Below are 26,953 nucleotides of genomic sequence, written 5' to 3' on the forward strand. Positions count from 1 at the left end.
TTTTCAATCTGTTTTTTTAAGTCTAACAGCGACGCAGTATGTCAGGAAGTGAGTTATAAATGGCTTCGACCCACTTTCGATTGCCCTGTTTTATTTCCCAACCAAGTTCAAAAGCCTGTAAGAAATTCACATGACGCCGAATGAGTAAGATCACCGACTTTTTTTGTGTCGCTTCTTTTGTTGCATTACAGCTCCCCCCATGGGCTATATCAAGAAATCCCAACCTGACTGACTGATAAGAGTTCAAGTTCATTAAACCTCATAAAAATCAGGAACAATTTGTGAAATACAGAATGCCATTCAACGGTTCTTCGATGTAGGAAAATAAGAATTTACTGGTCCTTATATAGGTGGTAAGTCCAGAGGAAACTTTTTGTTATAAATACACATTTTTAAAATTATTATTTTCATTAAAACAATTTTTTAGAATTATATCCATTTATAAAGAATTTGTGTAAAATCTTTAAATAATGTGTAAACCTATTTATTTTCTTAAAAAAAATAAACAATTTGCTATAATTTTGACCCCAGCTGTTCACTAAATTTGTAGCTATGTATCAATATTTGACTGACAAACTAAATTAAAAGAATTTTAGCTAAAAACAAGAGAAACTAAATTGGAATACCAACAAATTATTCATATTCCCGGCAATTTGCTTAATAAAATTTGTCTAGAACCTCAATATTTGTTGTTCGCACACGCATACACTGAACGAAAAAGGCCAACAACACGCACTTACGCACTCCAAAAAAAAAGAGCAAATTAAGGAGAAAAATACGAATCTTATCAGCGGGACAAAAACAAAGTTTACTAAAAAATGGAAACAAGAACAAAAAGAAAGCTGTCAGAAATCAACGGGAACAACAACAAATTGGCTGTGTTATTTTTCAAGGTTAAGAGCAAGTGCGTGTGCGTGAATTTGCTGGCAGTGTATGCGTGTCTCGCACATTTTGCACATATATAAAAAACAACAATAAAAAAGCCACCACCAACACAGCAACAGGAAAAAATATTTTTTTTATATGGAGAGCCGAGAGCTACGCACCGAATAAAAAAGAAATAAAAAAGAGCACAGACTGCAACAACAAATGGCCGCAACTTGGCGACTTTTTTCGCTTCAAGTTTATGGCAACACAATAAACTTAAAGCTACAAACTGAACAATCATCATTATTTAGGCCTAATATGCAATTGTGCGTTATTTTCCATATGATTTGGTCAACGACCCAACAGCTGACACATTTTAAAATTTTATTATTTTATTATGGTTTCAAGTGCCAAGTGTAATCTCCTCTTTCTCCCTCTCTCTTTCATCCTCTCTCCATCTCTCTCTAGCTCTTTTCCCTTTTTGCCCACCCACACAGTCGCACACATACATATATACGCGAATTGCACGCACACACGGTTCGTATACGCATTCAAATTGCGTATACGCAGCGTTTACCCTCGCGAGTTTAATGACTGATAAGATTGGAAAGCTGGCTTTTGCCTAACAGAATTAAAAAGAAATTATAAAGTGCGCGGACTAAAGAGAATTTTCTAGAGATCTATAAACTATGAGTGCATATATGTAGGTTAAGAAGTCCCCTTTTAGGTTACTCAGTAAGAAACTATACTGAAATGATTTTAAAAAAGTAAAAAATATTTTTGTTTACTTCATTACAAAACTTAAGTATCTAAGCCAAATGGCTTGTTAAATATTGTTTGATGGAGAATTCTGTTTCCTTCTCAATAGATCTTATTGAATTTTAGAATTTATTTTGCTTTTGAAACAACTTTACAATCTTTTTGAATAGATAACCGGAACAAAAAGTCAGCATTACCCACTCACACATGAGTCAAATTCGAGACATTAAATCGACGAAAAGCTGTTCGCTACTCTAAAAACGTCTCGAAACTTGTTGAATGACTTCTGGGTTGCCAATCAAGACCTTAAATTTCTATCGTCAAGTCGAAATTCGAGATCAGCCGAACCAACACACCAACTTTTTTTATTGACTTGTATTATTTATCAACCAGAATTATCAGTGTTCTACAGGAAATGTAAGACGATAACATTAAACTAACAGAGTATGTTAGGGAAAAGCAGGTGAAATTGTATGGCTGTAAGACCATAACATTTGTAATAATGTTAGGCAAGGCAACTTAACATTCATGTAATAAATGAAGAGCGAGAGAGAGAAGATGCAGTGAAAATACACTTAAAGGAAAAACCCATAGGACAAGGAAAGTTAAATAACACTATATTATTTCCATGGCGTTTAAAAAAATATATCTAACTAGGATGATGGAACTAGGATAGGAACATTTATGCAATGAGTGAAGAGCGAGAGAGAGAAGATGCAGTGGGAATACACTTGAAGAAAAAACCTATATGACAAGGAAAGTTAAATAAAACTATATTATTTCCATGACGTTTAAAAAATATATATGTTTAACTAGGATCATGGCTTTTTTTTATTATGATTTTGGTGCATTGCAAAAATATATACCTTCTACTTAATGATATTTTCGATTTTTAAACAAATGTTTTCAATATTATTCATTGTTTCTAATATAGGTAAACTTATTGGGATTCGGTATTATTGCCAATGAGTGGATTATTAAAATGAAGAAAAATATATACCTACTTTTTAAGGTTATATTCGATATTAAAAAAAAAAAAATATTTCATAGTTTCCAACATAGGTATTCCCTATAGTTTTCGGGACAATTGCCTATGCGTGGATTACTAAAAAGAGCGCATTCTGTATTTTAAGTATTTATCTTTATTAATACAATTTGAAGGGCCTTCAAATTTTTTTAGTAAGCTCCATTCGCACGTGCGGACGGATCGTAGGTGGCGAGTACGGGAGAGTTAGAGAGTTCGACGAGCGCCGGAGAGAACGAGAATGAATGTCATTCATGAGATGGGCAGCGACGTCGACGGCGGCAGCGGTCTTTGGAGCGGGAGCGCGAGCGTTTAGCTTTAACGGTCCCCACGATCGGTTCAGTACGAGATCGAAATCGGGCAGCGTTGGATGTTTTCTTCAATGCTCAAGCGCGCCGAACTCGCGTTGTGTGGAAAAGCGGTATAGCTCTCTGGTTTTCGTCGTGTTGTTCCAACGTCTTACGTTTCTACGTATCCCCCCATTATTCGCTCGATCTGTCCGTCTTTTTCGGTTCGGCTTTACAAGTCCCCCTAAAAAAAAACCCCCCCTCCCTAAAACAAAAAATTAACACGCGTGTTATCAAAAATGTTTACAAGAAACCTACATATGTTTAATGAATAAAACAAAACAGCAAAATCGTTTAAATTGCTCGAAAAAAAAAGTGCTGACGATTTTTAATATCACATTCGGAAAAAGAGAAAAGAAGAATTTTTATTACGTTCCTTCGCTTTTTGGGTGCGTTGTTTTTGTTACTTTACCTTGTATTTTATTCAAACACACATCGAAATTGCACAAGATGAAAACTGACGTTTTGCTCTGGCGCTTTGTTTCGCGCGGGCTAATTGGCAAATATAACAAAATTCGCAAAGCGTCTCCACTTCTCCCTGATTCTCCCCGATTCTTCTCAATTCTGTTTCATTATCTTTTGCTTTTTCGTTGGCATTGCATATAGGAAATTGTCGGAAAAGTTGTCCAGCCAAAGAGCTAAGGGAAAAATAAATTTTCTAGGAGACGTCGCGAATATTTTTGAAGTTTAATTACATTTGAGTTATTTGAATTGGAGAATATTTTTGCGAAATGAAACTTAAATTGAAGTGAAAAGTTTGAAGCGGAACAAATAACATCTGATTCCAGTTATTTTGTACATTTTCGCTTGGTAAACATTGCAAGTAACAGGGGATTTTACATATGTGCATATCCAATCCAGCATTTCTGGGAACAATTTAATTCCAATTTAATGTTTAATGAAAGTATAAAAATTTAAAACGCATTCCATGAGGTTCATAAGGGCTTTAAACCAATTATAAACATTGAAATACGTCTGTTCTAGGTAAATTTGTGATTATCTATGCCATTTAATCTGAGTTTTCCCTGAACTTGTTCGTTTATTTTAAATAGAATAATAATAATCTAGTGAAATTCTAAATTTTTAAAGCGGGCCTTAGTTGTTATACAGCATTTTTAGTTTCATCAGAAAAAGTAAGGATTTATTTAGAGGTTTCCTAGTTATGTGCAATTTCTCATGTCTGTGTCTTTGTGTCTTTTAAATTATATCACAACTTATTCAACTCGTAAGTTATGAAAAACAGGCTATCATATTAATTATCCCTCTACTTTTACTGTATTACAGTCTGCCATAAATTCGAGAAAATAAAAGAAAAAGGAGCCAGACAAAGCCAGGGAATTATGAAATTTTAAAGAAATCCCCAAAAACCCAAGACCCAAAGGCAACGAAATATGTTTAATGCATTAAAGTAAAGGAAACGTGTTTAAGGCGAGTGCAGGCAGCAGGCGAACAAAAAGTCGTACCAATATATATACCTATATATATATTTAAACAAGATTTACATTTAAAATCAAGCAATACAAACGTACGTATATTTAAACTGTGGCGGCAAAAACCAGCAACAACAGCGAGCTAAAGCGTTCACAAAAAGGTGATAATGATTATTTCCAAGGATCTTTTCATATTTGGCGAACAAATTTTTGCAACAATCATACCAGAAGGTGGAGCCGCAGCTTTAGCAACACAGCAGCAACATCAGCAGCAGCAGCAGCAGCAGCAACAACAGCAGCAACATCAGCAGCAGCAGCAGCAGCAACAACAGCCGGCAATTATAAATTCAACAGCAACAACGACGACGGCAACTTCGTTGGTAATAAACTCGACAGCAGGAGCAGCTGAACAAGTTGTAGAGGAGTCATTAAAAGTAGCAACAGCAACACCAGCAACAGCAGCAACACCAGCAGCAGCAGCAGCAACACTACCAGCTAAACAGGAAACAGTTGAAGTTGCTCCTCGCAAGTTGGCAAAAATTCAAAAAATTCCAAAGGAACCCGAGGAACTGAAAGCCAAGAAAAAGGCAAAGTGTGAAGTAGCAGCAGCAGCAGCAGCAGCGGCAACTCATTACGAAAAAATGCCAATGAATTTGATGATCGTGGAAAGTGTTGAGACAGTCGATATGGGATCATCGGACAATGACAACGAGGCAACGGAGCAGGTACCGTTGGTGAGTGCCAGCCATCGCAATCTGGCCAAAATAGTGGCCGATTGTCGCCTCCAAATCGAAGTGGAGCCCCCACCAGCAGCAGCAGCATCAGCAGCAGCAACAGTTGTCGCCGCCCCGCCAGCAACATCGGATGCTACGGCAGCAACATCGGTGGCTGCCAGCGACTCTTCTGCATCATCATCATCATCTTCGTCGTCGTCATCTTCCAGCTCCACATCCTCAGAATTTACGCACACATCACAGACCACGATACCAAGTACGGATAATCTAACGTCATCCAATGGCCTGGCCAATATGGGCAAAAGCATTTTAGTTGATGCCAAAAGGTGAGTGTTCAATCAGCGTTGACCCAATTTCAGAGCAAAACTCGTACCTACATAAATCCATGGTTCTTTTTTTTGGCTTTTTTTTTTTCTCGATGATTGCATGCAGAGTTAGTTCCTCTCTATAAGGCGGGGAAAGTGGTGGCCAACCAAGGGTAGATCAGGCCTTCTCTAAGCCCACTGTTCTCGCAACTGGCAACTTTGTAGAGTTTTTACTCAACCGGTTGCATTCGGTTGACAGTGAGTTGGGGCCCGATTTATACAGTTTGAGCGGGAACAAATTACTCCTACTCTTTAAGGCTCAATTAAGAATTCATTTTCTATGGCACAGTAGTTGCGGGCAATTCTCTATCATTGAATTGAACTGATGCTCTATTGTATTTAGGTTAGATATTTGCTATTAAAGCTGATTGATAATAGATTATACTACTATACCCCTTAGTTTTCTATATCCAATTGAAATCCCCTCTTATTGTTATTTAAATTAGTTATATTAGTTTTATTGCAGTGTAATCGTCTTTTTTTTATTTTAATCTCTTTAAAACTTGTTCTATAAGCCCAACTTCTTGGGATTTACTAGATAACCATTCGACTTGTTAGGGGATATCCCCTTCATTGACTTTGACAGCCTGCAGTATCTGGTTAATTGGATCTCCCCCCTGTGGAAAGGATACCCATTCCCTGCTCCCTTGGGCCGGTAAACGAAAAAAAAACAGGTCAAAACTGCAGTTTCGCCTCAAAAATTGGGTTACATTTTGCACGGATGACCAAAAAATAACAGAAAAATGCCTGCAGTTCGGCAGTGAAAAAAATATATATCTTACAAAGAGAACCAAGTGAGAACTTCGCCAGGATCAGGTTTTTGTCAAGAGTTGCTCGTTATTGCAGTTTTGTAGCTACTTCCCTGGACTTTGTTGCGTTTAAAGGGGGATTATATGTGTGTACCACACTTACAACACTCGCTGTATGGGTGCATCCTGCATTTTTTATTGTGACTTACAAGTTTCCCAGCAACGCCAGCAGCTGTTGTATTTAGTTTATTTAATATTTCACTTTGGGAATTTCCCCTTTCGACTTTTGCATGACTTTTGCATTATTAAGGGACTCAAAGGTTGGATTTATCTGGCGCATGTTAAAGCAAAAGTTGGTTTTAACTAGGCTTAAAACCCACTTTTAGCCAAAAGTTGGCTTCAAGCTAAAACCTTATTTAAAAAAAACAAGCGACCCCTAATATATTTACTTTTCCGATAAAACTATTTACTTATTTTGCCAAAAAGAACAATAGAACGTAGTTAAGGTAATCTGTAGAACATTAAATTACTATAGAAAGTTTACTGAATATGTTAGAAAAGTTAGATTTTTAGTTTTAGTTACATTTTTAGAAATAGCAAAATATACTGTTTGCATTACCAATATAACTAGTTTCCCCTTTGTTTTGTTTTCTAAAGTGCAATTAACAAAAAATGCCGTTGGCCAATTGCTTTTCGCCTGCCCTTTGAAAGTGGCCAAATTAAAGTTTGGCTTTAAAGCAAATACGCCGTGAAAATGAACGTAATTATAGCCATTTGCCAGAGTTTTTCAAACTGTTGCAATTCTCAAAAAAAAAAAAATAAAAGAAATAATACCAAGAGGGTGGTGTTTTATTTCTGGGCTCTGACTAAAGCTAAATTAGCCAGCGGATTCAATTATTTATTTTAATTCGTTTGTCACTCCGAATGGCTGACTTGGTTTAATGCCGAGATCGGTTCGGATCGAGTTCGCAGAGGGCTCAATTATGTGTTGGCAAATTAAGTAAATTAAATTACAATGAGAACATTGTTGGGTCGAGTGCAGGCTTCATTATGTGCATTTAACATGAATTTTTCAATTATTATGCGATTCAGAGTGCACTCCAAGTGGTATTCTCGACTTTTATTTGTGTTACTTACCCTCAATGTTTGGGAATGCAAATGCAAGTTCGCCGTTCGCTTCTTTTGGCCAAAGAGCAATTTAAATGCATTTTATTTTCTGCATCTTTTTTCGCCGTTTGCCTTTTTCTGGTGGCACGTTTTATTTTCGCCATGGCTCTTGTGTTTATTACTGTGTGTCGGCTGTGCTGTTGTCGCAATTTTGCCTGAAATTGGTTCACAGTTGACCCAGTTTTTGTTGCGGCTGCAGCATCGATGCTCGATTTGGCAGCAAAAAAAATGCAACACACTGAAATAAGAGCATCCGAGGCAGCAACAGCAGCAACATGTGGCATATTGAATTATTTAAGCCTTACATTGAGCCAGTCATTCAAATTAGTTCTCTTTAAGCCTAATGGTGCTTTTATCACTGAAACCAGCGGGCAGAATAATGAAATTTATTAAACTTTTCATGGGAATGGAACTCATAAAGCAGCTTAAAAATTTTACATTTAAATTATTTTACATTTTACTTATATTCGATACATGATATTCTGGTATTTCCGTTGTTTGTTATAGTAATTGATTTTGCTGCATATCAAATAATTAGAATTTCGCGCTGGAAAAACCATGATTTGTTTTTCGTTTGTTTATTATCTGCACTGAATTTGCTGCATCAAAAAATTCGAATTTCTTATTGGCAAAACAATATTATTATTTTCCGTTTCACTATCTAATTTCTATTTTTGTTTTACATTGGGTTCACAGATTGATTTTGCTGCATGAAATAATTAGAATTTCCTGCTTGCCAAATCATGTGCTTTTTATTTCACTATCTAATTTGCATTCTTGTTGATTTTGCTGCTCCAAATAATTCACTTTTTTTGCTGGCTTCTTTAATAAACCATCTGTGGGTGATCAGAAAAATTACTTTAACTTTGTTTAGAACATTTTGTTGCGGCTTCTTGGATTCTCAAAATTCAAAACCAATTAATGTGGTTCAGACTTTAAGAGCTTAATGCTCCCTTGCAGTTTGTTGAACTTTGTTGAACACAAACAATGGAATTCGATCCGAAATCTGTTTTCAAACCATGTATTTATTTTGCTTATGATGCTTGCGGCGAGTTTTATTGGAAATACATTTGGATGTGGAGTAGAAAAAAACACAAGGTTGCCGATCAGTATAATACAAACAAATTCGAGATGAAGAGTTTTGGAACATTTGAAGAAGGCATAGCAGAACCATAATAATATGAAGTGAAAGAAGAGTGCAATCAAGTTTCATTTTGTAACACAAAACGCTTACATCACAAAAAAAATATTCCGAATTTTTTAAAAGACAATACGAATGGTAAAAAATTATAATAGAAAGTATACAAGTTCATTCTCTGAACACCAAGTCTTCCAAGCTTCCCTTTTGAACTGGTATACCAGGTATACTTTTCAGGATCAAATTTATTGCATAGTTGGCTAACTTTTGGCAATCCCACGAACATTTTTATTAGTTGGCTAAACCGGTTATTGAACTCGTATGTAGGTCAAGTTTTAATATGATAACACACACATAAATAGCGAGAGAAATCTTAAGGCGCGTCAGATGCAGGCAAACTCCAAATGGCGCAGTTGCTAAATTTGGGTTGGGTTTCATTTCTTTTGGAAGAACGTTAGATGCGAACCCGAATCTCAGCTCGGGTCTTTGTAGGTAGCTAAAAAGGATAGAGGGCTAGATCATAATAGATTTTTTTTTGGGGGACAGGTAAAAAGGGTGCAGCTGCCCGTCAAAATGGGTTTAACAAAAGCTTTCCTCGAAATTTTGGCGTCCCCTTTGCTTCCTGCTCCTTCTAGTTTGAATCTATTGTGCGAACTTTTTCTATTCTACCCATTTGCATGTGAAAGGCTTTTGTGTACATGGTTTACGGATCAAAACTTGGGTAGTGAGTTTAAATTTTGGATTAGAAACTACAAAGTTTCGCAGGGTTGTTAGATAGAAGGTACAATAGAAAAGTTTTTATTTATATAGATGTGTATGGTTCAAGGGAATACATGCAATTGTGGCGATAAACATTTTTTAATTAGTTCATTAGTTCCTGCAAATTTTCTTAGTGCTAGCATAGATTTATTTTCCTAGCGTGGGCGCCCAGATGCATCTGGTTCCCAGTTGTGATCTAGAAAATCTCCCATCCAGACATCACAAAACAAATTGCCAGACGACCGAAACAGGAAAACGCATTGCGCAATGCAGGGCAAAAAAATCAGACGTGAAAAAGCAAAAAAATAAAAGAGTAAATAAGGCTGAAAAAGTGCAATTTATTATAATTTAATCTAGAATAGAAAATTAAATAGAGTCGCAGCTGGGTGCCTCCGTTTTTCCCCGTCTAAGTTCAGTTCTGTTCGGTATGGTTGCATACATTGTGGGCTGTTCGCCCTGTTTGGGTTTTATCTACCGTTAGGCGTGCAGTGTCAATAACACAGTGCGTGAAAGAGACGGAGCTACCCGGCTAGAAAGAGACGGGGCGAAGCGGGGGCGTTGATGACTGACAGGGAAATGGGGAAATGGGGAAAGGGGAAAGGAGAGGGGCTTTATGGGATCAAGAATGGCAATGGGAATCGGAATCGGAGTGGCAGTGGGTGGGAGAAAGAGAAAGAGCGAGAGGATCGGGCCTGGGGGGTGACCAGAGAGAGAGCGGAGATAGGTGGGCAGAAAGAGAGGGGTGCAGCCGCTGCAATGGAGGCCAACGTCGCTCTTTGACAACTGTCACTGTCACAGTCACAGTCACTGAAACCGAAGACCAACGGCGGCGACAGTTCTGCACAGTGGGCTAGGCAATGCTAGGAAGTGCTCAAAAAATCTAAGAATTTTGTGGACCTTTTTAGGGAACCTTCTTTATGGTTTATCTTAAATAATGATCAATAAAGTACTCTAAAATATAATTTTTAAACGGAAAATGGCAAATATATAGAAACTGAAACATTAGAAATCATTGGGATACGAACCCAGGTCATACTGGTTAGAAGAGTAAATATGACATATTTAGAAAATTTAAAAGTTATTTTATTTATTAAAATTCCATGTTACTATGTATATTAATATTATTTCTTATAAAGGAACTATATTTTTTCAGTTTCAAAAATTTTATTAAACATTTTTTGTAAGTTATTGAGTAGGTTACCTGCCTATTTTTAATAGCACTGCAAGACACTGTTCCGCTGACAATGTCTGTGGTTGAAAGTTGCATATGTTGTGGCTTTTATTGTTGTTGTCGCCGCTGCTGCTGTTCCTTAGCAAACGAATAAAAATTAATTCAAAAATAAATTATTGTCATTGCCATTGTGCCCGATGTTGTTGCTATTGTTGTTGTTGTAAATTAGTTTAAATTGCGGTTGCAGCGGTCTTTTTATCTGACGTTATTTTATTATTGCCGGCTTTCAAGAGCTCAAATTATAGTTGCTGTCGAGTGCATTCACTTCTATGGCAAAGATTTGATGACCTTTACAAGTTCATGTCGTATGAACGTTCTTGAACCCACAGCCCCATGAATACTGCATATTTCGTTAGTTTATTTATTTGTCTGTTTCTGTGGCTGTGGCTGCCCCACCTGGCGTATGAGTATTTTGTTGATGTAATTTTCCGTGGCTCGTGTGAAAAACTTTATTAGTTATGCATTTGAAATGAGACCGGAAAAAATTCCGTATTAAATTATTTTCTGGAATTGGTTTTTCTATGAAAAAAAGTCAATTTATTTAAATAAATCAGAGCTGTTTATTGCGTATGGAATAATATTTATTTTACTTTGTCACTTCATTTTTTGAATAAATATCAAAGTTTTTTAATTATATTTTTTTCTTTTAAATACAAATATTTTATTCATTTTCATATAATATTTACAAAAGCTGTAGAGTAGCGCATTGAATAATTTTCAAATTGAATTAAATTTTACAACCCAAATGATTTTTAAAGCTTTTCCCGCTCATAAAATTTGGCGTCTCAGACATTTGATAATTGCAGCACCAAACCGCAAACTGTTGCATAACACGCACATAAAACATTTCGTCTAACTATCCTTTTGGCCCGGCTGACCAGCATTAAATCATAAAAAAAAATCTCAAATAAAAATCAGACATAGCAATAAAATGCCAAATGCATTTAGCCAGACGCCAAGCCATAAAACAAATTGCTATGGTTCACTTTTTCGCTGGGTCGCTTTGAATTCGTTTTGTGTAATGACATTAGGCCAGAATAAATAACTAAAAAATAAGAAAAACAAAACGAAACTCTGGCAAAATAAAGAAACTTTTAAGGCGCTTCAACATCAAATCTCCAAGTTTATGAGTTGCATTTTTGCTTTTGCTTAGTTGTCCAATTCGACGTCGTTTGTTTTCGCACCAATACAAAAGTAGGCAAACTTTGGTAAAAAATTACACAATTCCTTAGATCTTTTTATTTGTTTGCTTATTCTACAGAATTCAAAGAACATGTTTCAAAATTTGTGACTTAAATTTAAGTATTCCAAAGTCTTTCAATACTTTTCAGGCTAAATAAATAGGTATATTTACATGTGTCTATTCAAAATGAATACAGCTTGTAAATTATAAATAATAGAAGTAAATAATGAAGTTCAAATATTTGGAAAAGAATAAATTCTATTAAAGTTCGTTTGGTCTTTCCAATTTTTTTTGAGTATCATTGCGTGCCATGGTGCCAGCACAGAACTTTTGGCCAAATAATGGAAGAAAAGCCAAAAACCACTCCAACCCTTTCTTTTCTTATTCTTTTTCTGGTTCTGGGCTGCCATCTGTGATCTGTTGCCAAGGGGCCCCGGTGCCCCATAGAGGATTTCGTGAAACCCATAGACCTACATTTTAAACAAATTGCCCCCCGATTGCCCGTCTCTTTCGCTCGCACGTTGCGTGTGCGCGATGCGATCAAGAATTTGAGAATTTCTCGGGTTCTTTCGCTTTTCAGCCGTTTCGAGTCGAGTCTTTCTTTTATTTTCGGTGGTCGTATTGACTTCCAAGAAGCGCCTGCATTAAAGCCGACCCAATGATAATCAACTTAATGATGATGAAGCAGAAGATGCCCAGATCCCCGGATTCAGTCAGTCAGCCACTCAGTTAGTCAGTCAGTGTGTCTCTTTCGCGCCTCTACCCCTTCTTCTCCCGCTCGAATTCTTCTGAAGCCTCTTCTTGCGGCATCAGCAGGCTTCCATTGCCAGCCGCTTCTTCTAATCGCGTCTTCTTGTTTCTGCAGCATCATCAGATATTGTTTGAATACTCTTGCTGGGGATATAGTAACTTATTTATTCGGAACTCTTTATTTTTAAGGTGATTTTACTTACCTTTATTTTATAGTTTAAGTATAACTTAAGAGTAGCTTTCTTTAATTTTATATTATCTTTCTTCTTTTAAGAAAGAAAGCATTTCAATGTTTCTTTTCTTCCGGGTCACATATATATTTCGTGGTTCATAATTATTATATTAAAGTTCAAATTATATTAGTGTTACCAAACTTTTTTCGACAATTATTTAAAGTAGTAGTAAAAATTTTATAATACCTAATGTTCAAGTCTATAGGGTACTTAAGCCATCATTATTATATGTATGTATATTAAACCTCGTTTCTTTTATTGTTATTTTTGTTGCTATCTAAAGACTGCGTCATCGCAGCAGCAGTGAAGATCGTGAATCGTCCATCTCGCTCTCTCTCTCTCCTTCTGCATCTGTCTCGCTTCCGCTTGCGGCAGTGGGTCTTCACTTTCGCCAATTCTGAGCTCCATTTGCAGGTTCAATGGCCTCTGCCTCTGCTTCTGCTTGCGCCGACGTTGGGCGCCATTCGCACGTTTTATTCGTGCTGCTTCTTCCTTTACGATGTTGTTGTTGCTTTACGCTTCTCTCTCGCCACTTCTCTCTATTTTCCCTTCTTTCTTCTGCCCCTTGCCCCATCATTCGTATGTTTGCTTGTTTGTTTGTTTGTTTTTCGCCTTCGCTTTGCCCTGCAATTTGTGGTTTTGTGTTTACGTTGTTGCATTTCATTTCGCATCGTTTCATTCTATTTCACTTATCCTCTTTCCCCGCTCCTTCTTATCCTCCTCCACCTCCTTTACCATTTTTTCGCTTACTCATCGCTCTTTCCATTTTGTTATTATTCTTCTTATAGCCAGGCTATTTGCAATTATTCAGGGATTTTTATTGACAACAGACAAGGATCGAAGATTTTGTATATAATGGAACCAGGATCTCTGATAATATTATTTCTTTATTGATTAGTCACTGTTTATCTGAAGAAACAAATAACTATCCTAATGTAATAGTATCATATTACCTTAAACATTTTCTTCAAAGTATGAAATTATCTTAAAGTAAAAAAAAAATCTTAAAAGACTCAAACACGTAAAACAAAAAACGTTCCCTGTATGGTATTATCATATTATATAAAAACTATTCTTCAATGTATGATATTATCTTTAAACTCCAAAAAATCTTAAGACCCAAATAAATAAAACAAAAAACTATCCTAATATAGTATTATCATATCCTAAAATCTCAAGCCAAAAAATGAATCCCAAAAGACCCTCTTAACTAATGATTCACATTTTTCGTATTGTTATATTTTTAATATTTATAAAATCAACTTGCATTTACCTTCATGCGGTTATAAATCAGCTTTCCTGTCATCCCACAAATTTCGCAAATTATTAAAACCGAGTTAACCAATTTCCCCGTGCACCAGCGAGGCCAATTTAATCACACACTTCCGCCAAGGGTTACAAACATATGCTCACATATTGCACTGAACTTTCCCACAATTGGGTGAAGTCATTAAGTCAGCTCGTACTGTGTAATTTTAACAACTACGCCCAAAAATTACGAAAACTGGATGGCGAGGGCGGGGCCTTTACTAGATGGCACTGTAATTAGGCTATTTACCGTAAATGGGCGAGCGAAACCAGCTCAACGAGTGTAATAACAGGCATTAAAATCATATTTGGAACGTAATAAAACACATCACTCCTACAGTTCCAACTTAAACCCACATTTAGGGGCTATAGTTTACTCAAAAAAGAAAATGATATTTGTTAAGAGCTTTTAAAATAAATTTGGTAGTTAAGTGCGTACATAATCTATAGCCTTTAAAACTATTTTTAGGGAAGCAATAAATATTTCCTTATAGAGAGCTAACTAGACGAATATGGGTTAACGAATCTAAACAAGATAAAATGGGAGGTTATGCATTTGTCATAAATGATTGAATGAAAGTTAGACATGCCAATTTCAGACCAACAAAGTTCAATGCTCACTTAATTGTCTTGTCTGGCTGCCGAAAATTGGCTCAAATTGGATTGCGATGCTCAGCTGTCAGATGCAGATACCATATATATGTGGTATGTGTCTGTGGGATACGTTTTTGACAGCTGCAAGGCCACCGAATGTGTATAATATTTATCGGGGTACCAGCTGAATTTACACATGGTGTGTACAAACTTGCAGATACTTTAGACTTTTCTCCGCCTTTCGCCGGGTGCATTGTTTACGACATTTCGCTGCCTCATTTTCCGCAGTCACAAACATTTTTGTGTCGACTTTTCCCCCAGTTTCACTCGGTTTTCTTTTCTCAAATTATCTCTAGTGTGGGTTGTGTCGTCAGGTGATTATTGCCTTCCAAACTCGACGGTTCTGCAGACCTCTCTCTTTGGATTTCCGTAGTTAAATTGTATGGGAAAAGCATATGGAAAAACTTGCGATCAATTTTTAATTCCATTACTGGTAGCCTGTTAATAAATGCTTATTTATTGCATGGCCTACACTCTTTAAAATCACTATCAATCCCTTTTTTGTTTGAAATGTTTTTTTGGCTCACTTTAATTGCAGTTTTTTTAATAAAGCCTTTTCACATGAAACCAATGATCCAATAAATATTTAATAAATTTAATATTGCAATTCCTTATCAAGTTTTTTCTCCCTTACTGTCAGTCGGGCTCTATTTTTTTAAATGTAATGAAAAATGTAACAAAAAAGGGATATAGGATAATTAAATTGATGATGTGCCTTTAAATACTATTACGCTTTTTAATAGATTGTTCAATAAGCGGATTAAAATGTATTTAACACTGATTTAACAGTTAGTTTTTGTTTTTTATGCTCTTTTATGGCACGAAATGCTTATGTGGAAAATCTGTCATCATTTAAAATGTAAAACCTCAAATCGCTTAGGCTTTTCCGCTGTTTATTTCCGTTTTAGCAAAGGCAACAAAAATCGCACTCAACTGCAGTCCCAATATTTGGCCAACTAATTCACAACACCATATGTTTTTTCTGCCTTATTTTATCTACGTCTATATAGTGGGTTTTTAACTGTTAAATGGGGTGATGCAATTGCCACTTTGAGTCCGCTGAAAAGACAGGTGTGGATTGGAATTCTCAGGTGATTGCGATGACCCAATTGCAGTCACACTTTCAGCTAATAAATTGCATTTAGTATTTTCTTTCACTTTGCGGCTGCTTTCTTGTGACATTTTTTTTTTGTTTTGTTTTTTTTCGCCATGCAATTTCAACAGCATTTTTATAATTTTTACATAGTTCATAAAGTTTCCTGAAGCATCGAGAGAAAGTGCGTGAGACAGAGCTGCAGAAAAAAAAAGAAAAAAACAAGGCAAAGAAAGAAACACTAGAAACTGTGTCAATTAATATGCTAAATTATACACATACCCAGATCTCTAGATGGGTGGGAGGGGGTGTTGTCGAGATGGCAGAGAGACGCCCCAGATGGATGCCAATCAATTGCCAACTAGGAAGCATAATTCCCAGCTCAGCTAATTACCACACAATGACGTGAAAGTTCGTGAAACCGCAGTGGATGTGGATGTGGATGAGGCCATGGAGCCCAAGCCCAATCCCAATCCCAAGCCAAAGTCGAAGCCGAAAGAAGAAAGCGCTTTCTTGTTTCATTTGCCATATATCTCTCGCTTGAAGAGTCACGACACACAGCCAGCATTTCATCTGCGTTTTGAATCTTTATTGCAACTTGAACCAACGACGACTGGCTGCGATGCTCGAAAACACTCATACATTCATATGCTCATACACTCATACACTCATTCCCTGGCTGGCCGACGAATGCCTCTGTGGCTCTTGTGGCAAACAAAAAGCGAACACATGTCGTATGCGCGATATTCGCTTCCTGCCCCCCAAGTGGCATCAGATAAACCACCACCACCACCCCCTCCCGAAGTGGCGTGCAACAAGTGCCACTTGACTCGACTTGGCTTCGTCTTCCATACAACAAAAACCCCTTTGACACAAGCCCCTTTCTTTGGGACCGTTTTGACCCCCCACATTTCAATTACGGCGCCCGCAAAGTTACGTAACTTGGGTGGGGTCACAAAAGGTTGAGTTAGCGGGTGGGTTGTCTTTTTTATGTAAGTCACCTAGGTTTTTCACGTTATTTGGTTATAACATATTTGGAACCCCTTAGGCGGTTATGGGATAATATATTTTTTAAAATGCTTTATAAGCAGCGGAAAAGAGATTACTTTGAACCTCTTTAACTCTGTTTTCGAATTTTTAGAAATAAGGACAATTAGGATTAACAAAGATTTAAACATGTATGTTCTTTATAAGTAGTGAAAAAGTTATTAGTTTAAAATTCACTAAATCTATTTATGTTTTTTTATAAATAAGGAATGTTTTGATTACCAGTGATTTAAACATTTTATTAAAATGTATCAATAAGATTTAACAAATTGTAGCCTACTTTCGGGAGTGTTTGCCATCCAGATCCTTTTGAACTATAGGATATGGTTTTAGTCCAAATGTCCAAATTCAGGTTGGTCCCCCTGGCAAAAGTTGGTCAACTCTGAAAGTAGTTTGGTTTAGTTGGGGTTCTGCTTTCTATCCCAATCACCGTACATATCTCCTCCCCCTTCAACCGCCTTTCCAATTCAATTAAACGAGAAGAAAAATAAATAAATAACCAAGAAGTCACAACACCCACACGGTAAGGCTGACAACAACAAAAAAAAAGAGAGAACTTTGCGCAAAAACTGGTATTGGCGCGGATACTTGATATCAATATGCATGATATGCATGCATAAATTACGTAGCCGACATGTTGTTCTGCCGGCAGTCGCCGATCTTGCCACTCTCTTTCTGGCCTGACCTGCATTTCCCCGACTCGCGATTCCAGTCCCGACTTAAAAAACAAAAATCCAAAAAGCCTTGGCACATTTGTCAAAAGTGCAAAACAAACCGATGGCTAACCAATTTGAATAGTTCCTCGTTCAAAGTAGAAGGCCACAAATTAAGCCAGCAATAAATAACAAATCAAAAAGAAATGACCAAGGCAAAAATCAAATGAAATTCAGTCCCAAGAAGACCCACGGCCAGAAGTAAAAAAAAAAAATAACACCAAAAGAATTGGGTCAGTAACACGCAAAACAAAAAAAAAAAAAAAGAAAATAAAAAACAAGTCAAAGAAGAGGAAGGAGCAGGCACGCGAAGAATGAGGCAGTTCCCAAAAAGCACAGCACGCAAATAAAAATTCAATTGAGCGTGGTCATAGCTACAGCGCAAAACCCATATAAACCCAGCAAAAAATGAAAATAAAAATGAAATAAAAACATTGACAATGACGCGACAATCAGGAATTTCTGTCAAATGTTTTAGGAAGTTCAATGAAAGCAGAGCGACGCAAAAAAAAAGCACGACAGCAATTCATTAAAAGCAGAACATCAAATAAATTGCACAAATTCGGTGACCCAATTTTTTTAAATCACTTTGTTTTCTATTCATCTATTTATGTTTAAATTACCAAGGCACAAAGGCACAAAAACTAAAAAACAAAGGAAAAGTCAATGAACTCTTGAAGCCCTTGTACAGTTACGTTCGAAATATTAGGACTCAAAAGGGAGTTTGTAATATTATTTTATTGATATTATAAAAATATTTTAGGTTGAAAAATCTCTATATATATTTACATACTTAAAATAATTTTAAGGAAGTGAAAAGTATCTCAAATTGTATTTATTAACTTAGGGAACTATCTTTTACAATCTTACATTTCGAGTTAAGAACTTGTTAGGAAACTAAGCCCATGTATTGTATATTTTTTCGAACCCAGGTATTATTTTAAAAGAATTACTATTATTATTTTGTCATGAGATCATGTAATATACCTTTACTTGAAGTTTTATACTTGAAGTTTATATTTCTAGTATTATTTTTAAATGGTTTATTATTTTCGTGTTTTAAATTTTTCTTTTTTCCTATAATTTGGAACCTATCTGTACGATATACCATAAATATACCAACGAACGATACCAACGATCATATGTTTTATTTGCCAACTTGTTTAATATCGGTCAATGAATTCAAAAACACAATGGGCAACAAAACCCATATTAAATACGGCAAGAAAACGAGATAAGAATTTCAAAAATATTTTCTTTTGATTGCGTGCTACACACACACTCACACAGACACACACACCCACAAAGTGAGATCTGTATGCAATGCCAAACTTTCACGTAATTTTTGCGCTATCTCCATCCTGCTCTCTCTCTCCACCTTTCTCTCTCTTTCTTTGCGTGTGTGTGAATTATATTATTTTGTTTTGTTTCTGTTGTTGTTGCTTTATTTTGGCGTCTGTTTTGCTTGTTGTAAAAGTCAATAACCTTTTCGCGTATTCAAGAAGCCAGTTCCAGTTCCTCGAGGAGAGTTCCCCAAGAAAGCGACGCCAAAAAAGCCAAGATTTAGTTTTTTTTTTTTGATTTTTTTGGTCCGTTGTGTTGGTGGCCTTAATCAAGAGCCAAAAAAAAAATAAGAAATAAGAAATGGCATCATAGCCGAGGGTTAGGTAAATTGTTAGACGGTTACTCGGTCAGTAAGTTAGCTTTCTTGACCGCAAAGAGGAGGTCACAGCGGGCTAATTACGTAAATTATGAAGTCTGGGGAAACTTTAGAGGAAGTTGCCGCCGGGCTAATGGCTTTGCTAGATTTTGAGGGATTTTGAGAAGAGGGCGTTTGCAAGTTTCGGAAACAAATAGTTTCCTATGAGCTTAAGATACTTTATCTAACTCCCCTTAAAACGAGCTATGTATGCATTAAACTGAAAATAAATACAAAAGTTAAGGAACGTGACTTTGCTTGGAATATTTCCTAAGAATTACAAAAATATTTAATAGAATCACATATTTGTTTAAGACTTAGGCAATTTGAAACTAAATATATAATTTGGGGATCTTGGCTTTTTATTTTTAACTATTTGTTCTCAAAATACTATACATATGTGAAAACATTTGTATTTGTTTAATTCCTAAGTATTACAAAAGTATATAATACAAACATATATTAATTATATTATTATAAATTATTATTATGTTTAATACTTCGGAAATATTAATCTTTTAATTTTTTAATCTTTATATATTGTTTTGCTTCAAAGAGCAAAATATTATTTTCTTGTTCTTCAAAGTTAGGTAGGAATTAATAAGTAATTAATTCGTAATTTCGGTTTTGAATTATTTGATATTTCCATTTAAAAAGTTTCCCTCAGAATTAAACACATTTCCCAAGCTCTTTATAACTTTGAGGATTATTTTTATCAGTGGTCTACGTGATCTTTGGCACACGGCTGAACTCCCCAACTCAGCTCAAATGCCGCTTATAAAGAAAGTTTAGTTGAGGAAGGGGGCTACAAGAAGGCAGCAAACTTATTATACTTTTCCCATACGCATCAAAAGTTTCTCCCCCACAAAGCCAACAATTAAAATAAAGAAAAAAGCATTTGGCTCGTGTGAAATGACACCGATGTTAAGGTCACGTGTGAGGCCAGCTGAGCCACAAAATCGTTGTTCTGTGCATAATTTGCATTTCGGTGGAAATTGTGCCATGCGAAAACTGCATCCGAAAAGAGGTCAGTAGTTCGAGGAAGCTAATAATTAGCTAGTCTTCGGCTAAATTTTCAGTTTGGAAAGTTTCGTTCACGGAGCGAAAGTAATTGGTTGTTCAGAAAATCAAACAACCAGCTATATAACCTAGGGATCGATTATTAAGCTTTTAGTATAATATTGAGATTGAGGATTAGGTATGTGGGGATTATGAACAAAATCACTATTACTGATATGCTTCTGCCCTAAAACATTCCTTTTGAGTAACAAATCGATTTCGAACCGCTCAATAGAAATCGAGATTGAGGATTATTGCGGCTGGGCTTGAGTATCCGACCCGGACATTGGCTATTGTTGAGAATAAAGAGCCAGGGAACTTGGGACTACTGATGGCTGGCAGAGAAGGCACATAAAAATAAAATGTATTCATCAGATACTTTGCATGCAGCCTGTGCGAGTGCGTGTGGCCGCTCTGGTGTGTGTGCGTATCTGTGTGCGCTGGGCTTTGTTTGTCGTTGTTGTTGTCTGCTGCTGACTGCATTGACCCCCACTCGGGCCCCCCCTGATTCGCCGTCCCTTTCCCCCGCACCGCCCTATCGTCAGCCATCCCGCTCGCACTCACGCACCGAGTGCGGTTCAATGCACTCGACCGGACTCTCTATTTACTTTCGGCGCCTACCGGAGTCGATCGGCGGAAATTTACATTTCTGTATAATTTGTAAATGAAATTTTCTGCTCTTGGTCGAATAACTTGATGGTATGGTTTCGGATGATATAGATCCCGAAATAGATGTTATAACTATAACGCCGTTATCTACGCTCTATTCATAAGGTTGAAGGCCCATCTGTCGGGTGAAATATTTAAATAAATTTGATAGGTACACAAGAACAGAGTAGACTCCACACAATTCTACATGCAAGAGGCTATTGACTCCGTCTCTCCCTTCTCAGTATCTGTGTGCGTTCTTTTTGTTGTTGTGTGTGTGTGTGTGTATCTGTGTGCGTTGTGGGAGTAAAGTCGAAGCATTGACCGAGAGTCGGGAGACAGAAGAAAGCAAGTGAGAAGGCCGCCAGCGGCTTTTCCGACTCCAAGATACCCGGCATTACGGGGAAACCACTTAAAGACCATTTGTTTGGAACATTCAAATTACAAACTGAGCAGTGCACTGAGAAAAAATAAACAGAAAACAATCTTGAGTGTCAAAATTTTAAAACAAGTCGGAACTAGAGAGATACACTTTTCATGGGTTTCATATAATCCCAAATTAATGGAAAGAAAACATAAGGTTCTATTAAAAATCTCAATGCCTACAGTTTACCAAATATTATAACCAAGTATTAGCAAATATGTATTGTTATAATATACTTTTTTTATAAAAATTAATAGAATATTCCAATCGAACATTAACAGAACTATAAGATTTCATAAAAATTCTGTATCACCAAGATCTTAAATACCCATTAATATTATGGTTTTGCTGTATTATACAGATCTTAATGAACCCTATAGAAGATCTCGAACCATATATGCCTGCGGAGCTTTCCGAATACTGGGTACTTCGCAGAGAATTACGAGCACGCACAGCTCCAGAATACTCAGTTCCATATTTCCATGCCGAACATATCGCTCTCTTAAGGCCCGTGTGCGTGTGTTTTTGCCTTTTCAATGTTTGGGTGAGTGATAATGCGACCGCCACACATGATATCGGCGATAACAGAGTGTCAGTGGGAACAAGCCCGGGTCTGAGTAACTGTATTGCTGTATTGTATTGTATTGCCGTATCCCCCGACTTTTGTCGAAATGATTTTACTTTTGCCTGCCCCTTGGGGACATTGACTTTTGTTTTGTTTTGTTTTGCACGAACATCAACAAAAGATTTGTGGCGTTCCGTTGTATGAAAATACAAACAAAAATAAGTGAAAATTGTAGTAATAAGTTGGGGATATATTGAGGTCTGTAAGGAACAATTTGAATAAAAGCTTTTATAGCAAAAGTTTTTTATTTGGGAGCAAACTTCTTATTGATTATATCTACATTCAAAATAAAAGTGCTGAGATATATTAAAAATAAATTAAAATTAAATGGTTAATACTAAATTTAACCAGCTTTAAACAAAAATATTCATATAATACTATATACTATGTTGTATCAAACTGAACTTTTAAAACTAAAATAGTTTTAAAGGGATATTCTTTGGACCCTTTTAATTGACGGTAATATGATTGGTTAACCATAAATTGTCTTCTTATGTACTTTGCAGTAACTCACCGGCTTCTTTATCTTACCACTATGACAAGTCTCCGGTCATCCCGCAAAAGCAGCATCACAACATAAACATCTGCAACAGCCACCACCCACATCACCACCCCCAGAATCACACACAGCATAGTCTGCAGTTGACCTTTCAGAACCTCAATGTCTTGCACAACGAGCGCCAAATACTTTCCGATGTGAGTGGATTTGTCAGGTAACAAAAGCACTAAAAACCCTCAAGAATTAAAGGAAGCTGTGCTGTCAACTTAACTTGTTCACTTGATAGCTGATAATGCAATTTCCCATGAAACAAAGTCTTCTTGCCCTTTGATTGAATTGAATAAGTCTATTATTTTAAATCATTTGACTGCTTGAAAATTGAAAATGCAATTTCACAAGCAACAAAATCTTCTTACTCTTTAATTGGATTAAACAAGTTTACTATTTTAAATCATTGAATTGCATTGAAAATTTTTCCTCAGAGCTTAGAGAGCAAAAGTATTTCAATTTAATTGCTAAAGTGCAAATAACTTAAGACCTTTAACACGTACAAATAAAAGAGATTTATATTGCACTTTGCACCAGAGCTATTTTTAAAACAAGTACAAGAGTTTACAGCATTGGCAGTAACCACACAGGCCTAAAACGAGTAATTTAGCAAAATCCTCTGACCTTTCTCGCCCACTTCGATGCAGTCCCTGCGAGGTCCTGGCCATCATGGGTCCTTCGGGCAGTGGGAAGACCACTCTGCTGGACTGCCTCAGTGGCCAGAGGGATATAGATGGTGGCAGTGTCTTTCTCAACCGTGAGCCCCTGTCCAAAAAGTGGCGTCGGAGGATCGGCTATGTCCTGCAGGAGGAGATCTTCTTCCCCCAACTGACACTCCGCGAAACGGTGGTCTATACGGCACTACTGCGTCTGCCGGAATCGATGCCGCGGGCGGAGAAGATGCGCCAGGTGGACCACATTCTAGAGGCCTTGGAACTGGGATGCTGCCAGCAGACCAAGTTTGGGGACTACCTCAACCGGGGACTTTCTGGTGGAGAGAAGAAAAGGGCGAATATCGCCTGCGAACTGCTCACCAACCCGCTGCTCATGCTTCTCGATGTAAGTGGTTAATTATTCAATAATATTTAATTTAATTTAATGATATCAATATTTGATTTAGGAACCCACCTCCGGACTGGACAGTCACTCGGCCATCTCACTGATGAAGGTCCTGAAGAGATATGCCCAGCTGGAGCAGAAGACCATTGTGATTAGTGTTCACCAGCCCTCATCGCAAATGTTCCACATGTTCGACAAGCTGCTCCTGCTCCACCAGGGACGCACCGCCTACTTTGGGGACGTGCAGAATATCTATCGCCATTTCGAGGACATCGGGGTCACCATCAAGCCGCACTACAATCCCGCCGATTTTGTGTGTAAGTCGAGATTTTAATAGAATGTGTTTTAATATAGGGTACAGCATTTTTTAGTAAATCCAAAGATTTAACTTTCCATTTAAATATATTTAGCTATATTTTCATCCATTGCGGGTTTTTTATTTAAGACACGGAAATAATAAATGGAAAAGTTTTAGTTTGTTAAAACATTTTTAAATTTGATCTTAAAATGATTTTTTTGTTTTTATGACAAAAATATTTAAACTATGTATGTATCGTATTTAAAATTGTTTACCTTGACTCAACATTTTTTTTTAAATAAATCATGCTACTTAATATATTTTGTAATATATATTACGTTTTATCTAATTCGAATCTTTAAATACAATTCGATGTTTAATATTACTTATCCAATCTTATCAGTGTAGGAATTTAAAACCCATTTTAAAATATTCGAGTACTTACTGATTCTAAATACGTAGGCCTTTAGTAAGAGGTTCCTTGTGTTATATAGTATTGTATTCATTTTGTAAATATGATACCAACGGTCTAATTCCCTTTCCTTCATTTTTTCTCCAGTGGAACAACTGAAATCGCATCCGGATATCCGCGAGAAGCTCTTCATAGCCGCTAAGGAGTCCCACGGAAACTACCTGAACCGCAACTGCATTACGAGTAGCCACAATAACCAGGTCAGCGATTCGGAGGCGAAGGGCAAGAAGCAGCCGGACAGCATCCTCATAGACGATATTATAAACAACTACTATAACCACCGATCCAAACGGCACCACCATCAGTACGAAAACCTGCACCACACGAGCAATGGTTGCCAGGTGGAGGAGGATGAGGAGGCGGCCCAGCACTTGGTGTGGTGTGCAGCGGATTCGCAGTCCAACTTCAGTTCCTGCGCCTCCAGCGATTGCCATTCATATAGTGCTGGCAGTGGTCCAGGACATTCGGGAGATGATGAGTGGTTGTCGTATCCCACCAGCTTCCACACCCAGTTCTGCGTCCTTTCGAGCCGCAATTTTAAGGAGGCCAAGCCGCGAATGCTGTCCAAACTCAACTGGTTCCAGACCATTGGACTGGCTCTGATGGCGGGTGCCATTTGGTTCCAGCTGCCTAGAACAGAGGAGTTCCTTCATGACCTTCAGGGATGGATGTTCTTCTCGCAGACCTACTGGATGCTCTTCGCCCTCTTTGGGGCCCTCAATTCATGTGGGTTTATAGCTTAGACTAAGAAAGAAACGTTATCCTTAACTGATCCTTGTTTATTTTACAGTCCCCTCGGAGCGAGAGGTAGTGAGCAAGGAACGCCGCTCCGGGGCCTATAGACTATCCGCCTATTATCTGGCCAAAATGTGTGCCGAGCTGCCCTTGGTGATCACTTTACCCACGGTCTACCTCATGATCAGCTATCCCATGCTGGGCTGCACTAGGTGAGTATGATCAAATTGTTAGTAAGGGACCTTTTAACTTATATCTAATATATTTTCCAGCTTAAAGCTCTTCTTCCTGATGCTCATCTTTCTGCTGATCAACACGATTGTGGCCCAGAGCGTGGGCTTCTTCATCGGAGCCTGCTGCATGGACATGAATGTGAGCATCACCCTGAGCGCCCTGTACACGCTGGCCACCCAGCTGTTCGGAGGATATCTCTCCTCCCGCATTCCGGAGGGCCTCAGCTGGATACGGTACACCTCCATGATCCACTACGCCTACCAGAACATGCAGATTCTTGAGTTCCGAGAGGGTGCGGCTATAGGGTAAGAGATATAAGCCTTAACTTCTTTCAAACTAATTATTGACATGTTAAATCCCAATTAAGTAAGGAAGTAAGGTTATTAAATTCAATTCAATTTATAATTCATCATTTTTTAAAATGTAACTTTAACTATTTTTGTATAATCGGTCAATATTAATTTTACTTTATTATTATCTTTATTATAATCTCTCCAAATAAACATTCCTTTATTATTAGCTTTGTTATAATCTTTCCATACTTATTATATTTTCTTATTATCTTTATTATAATCTTGTAATATCAATTTTACTATATTATTGCATTTATTTTCCAGCTGTGGATCGCCCAGCAGCTACGAGATCTGCAAACAGCAGTCAACCGAATTCATTCCATACGAGGAAATACTCAAAGCCCAAAACTCGACATCACCGCTCTGGCTGAATACGCTGATCCTGATGATGTTCTTCCTGGTATTCAGGTGCCTGGGATACGCGGTGTTGCGCTTCCTGCGATGCCCAAAAAAGACGTGATATCTATCTATCCATCTATCTATGTATATCTATCTGAGCAGACATCGAACCAGTGATACGTAATTAGTTAATGCTTACCATTGCTATACCTATACCGCTAAAAAAAACTGAACAAACTTGCTAAATTGCGCCAATTTTGTGATTCAATCTATTTTCAAGCCACACCATTTATGTTTAGCAATTACTACGAGTATAACTACAATTATCCTTACACCTACTATTATAGTTTAGATGTGGTTTGCGGTAGGGCAGTGCGAAGGAACTGTTTAGTAAACGTTTATCTTTGTTTTGTTTTATGCATTTTAATTGTTAGCCGTTTATGTTATTATTCGCTATTTTGCCGCTGAAACTTGAGAGAGAGAATGAGTTAGAGGAATGCCCCCAACTTTTTGTTTTAATGTACGTTTTAAAATCCCCACAAAATAATTACTGCTGTCTGCCCTATTCCCATACCACCCCGCACACACACACATATGTTTAAATTGAAAACGCTAGTAATTTTGTAGAATATTGCAAATTTTTTTCGCTTGGGAAAAAACACTGTGATTTAGTATGCTAGTTTTTTAATTAGTTTTAAATGGACAGCATCAGTGAATTGTGCTTGTCCGAAAAATTGTAAAGCCAATTAGGTAATTAAATATGAAAAAGGATCACCATCAAAATGTATGAGCTTATGGCATTATTTGTATTTTGTTTATATTATCTAATTATATGTAATTAATCTTATTTAAATATACATGAAAATGTAAACTGAAAATCTATCTTTTATTATCTAGGCAAACCGAAAAT

General features: G+C 37.0%; 1 protein-coding gene across 4 annotated transcripts; it reads left to right on the forward strand.

Moving 5' to 3' along the window:
- Positions 1-2,983: 2,983 nt before the first annotated feature.
- Positions 2,984-26,921, forward strand: E23 (Early gene at 23). 4 transcript variants are annotated; one of them, XM_017089174.4, is made up of 9 exons: positions 2,984-3,386; positions 4,282-5,487; positions 22,513-22,719; positions 23,201-23,612; positions 23,674-23,929; positions 24,470-25,108; positions 25,173-25,329; positions 25,390-25,656; positions 25,969-26,921. In XM_017089174.4, the coding sequence occupies exons 2-9, from the start codon at positions 4,595-4,597 to the stop codon at positions 26,162-26,164; spliced, it is 3,027 nt and encodes a 1,008-aa protein (XP_016944663.3). In that variant the 5' UTR covers positions 2,984-3,386; positions 4,282-4,594; the 3' UTR covers positions 26,165-26,921. The 4 variants fall into 4 exon arrangements, with proteins under 4 accessions (XP_016944663.3, XP_036670853.3, XP_070851044.1 ...); XM_036814958.3 differs by lacking the exon at positions 2,984-3,386 and adding an exon at positions 3,613-3,807; XM_070994943.1 differs by lacking the exon at positions 2,984-3,386 and having other exon boundaries at positions 4,414-4,522; positions 4,610-5,487.
- Positions 26,922-26,953: the final 32 nt, after the last annotated feature.

Source organism: Drosophila suzukii, chromosome 2L, assembly GCF_043229965.1.
Source record: "Drosophila suzukii chromosome 2L, CBGP_Dsuzu_IsoJpt1.0, whole genome shotgun sequence".
Lineage (NCBI taxonomy): Eukaryota > Metazoa > Arthropoda > Insecta > Diptera > Drosophilidae > Drosophila > Drosophila suzukii.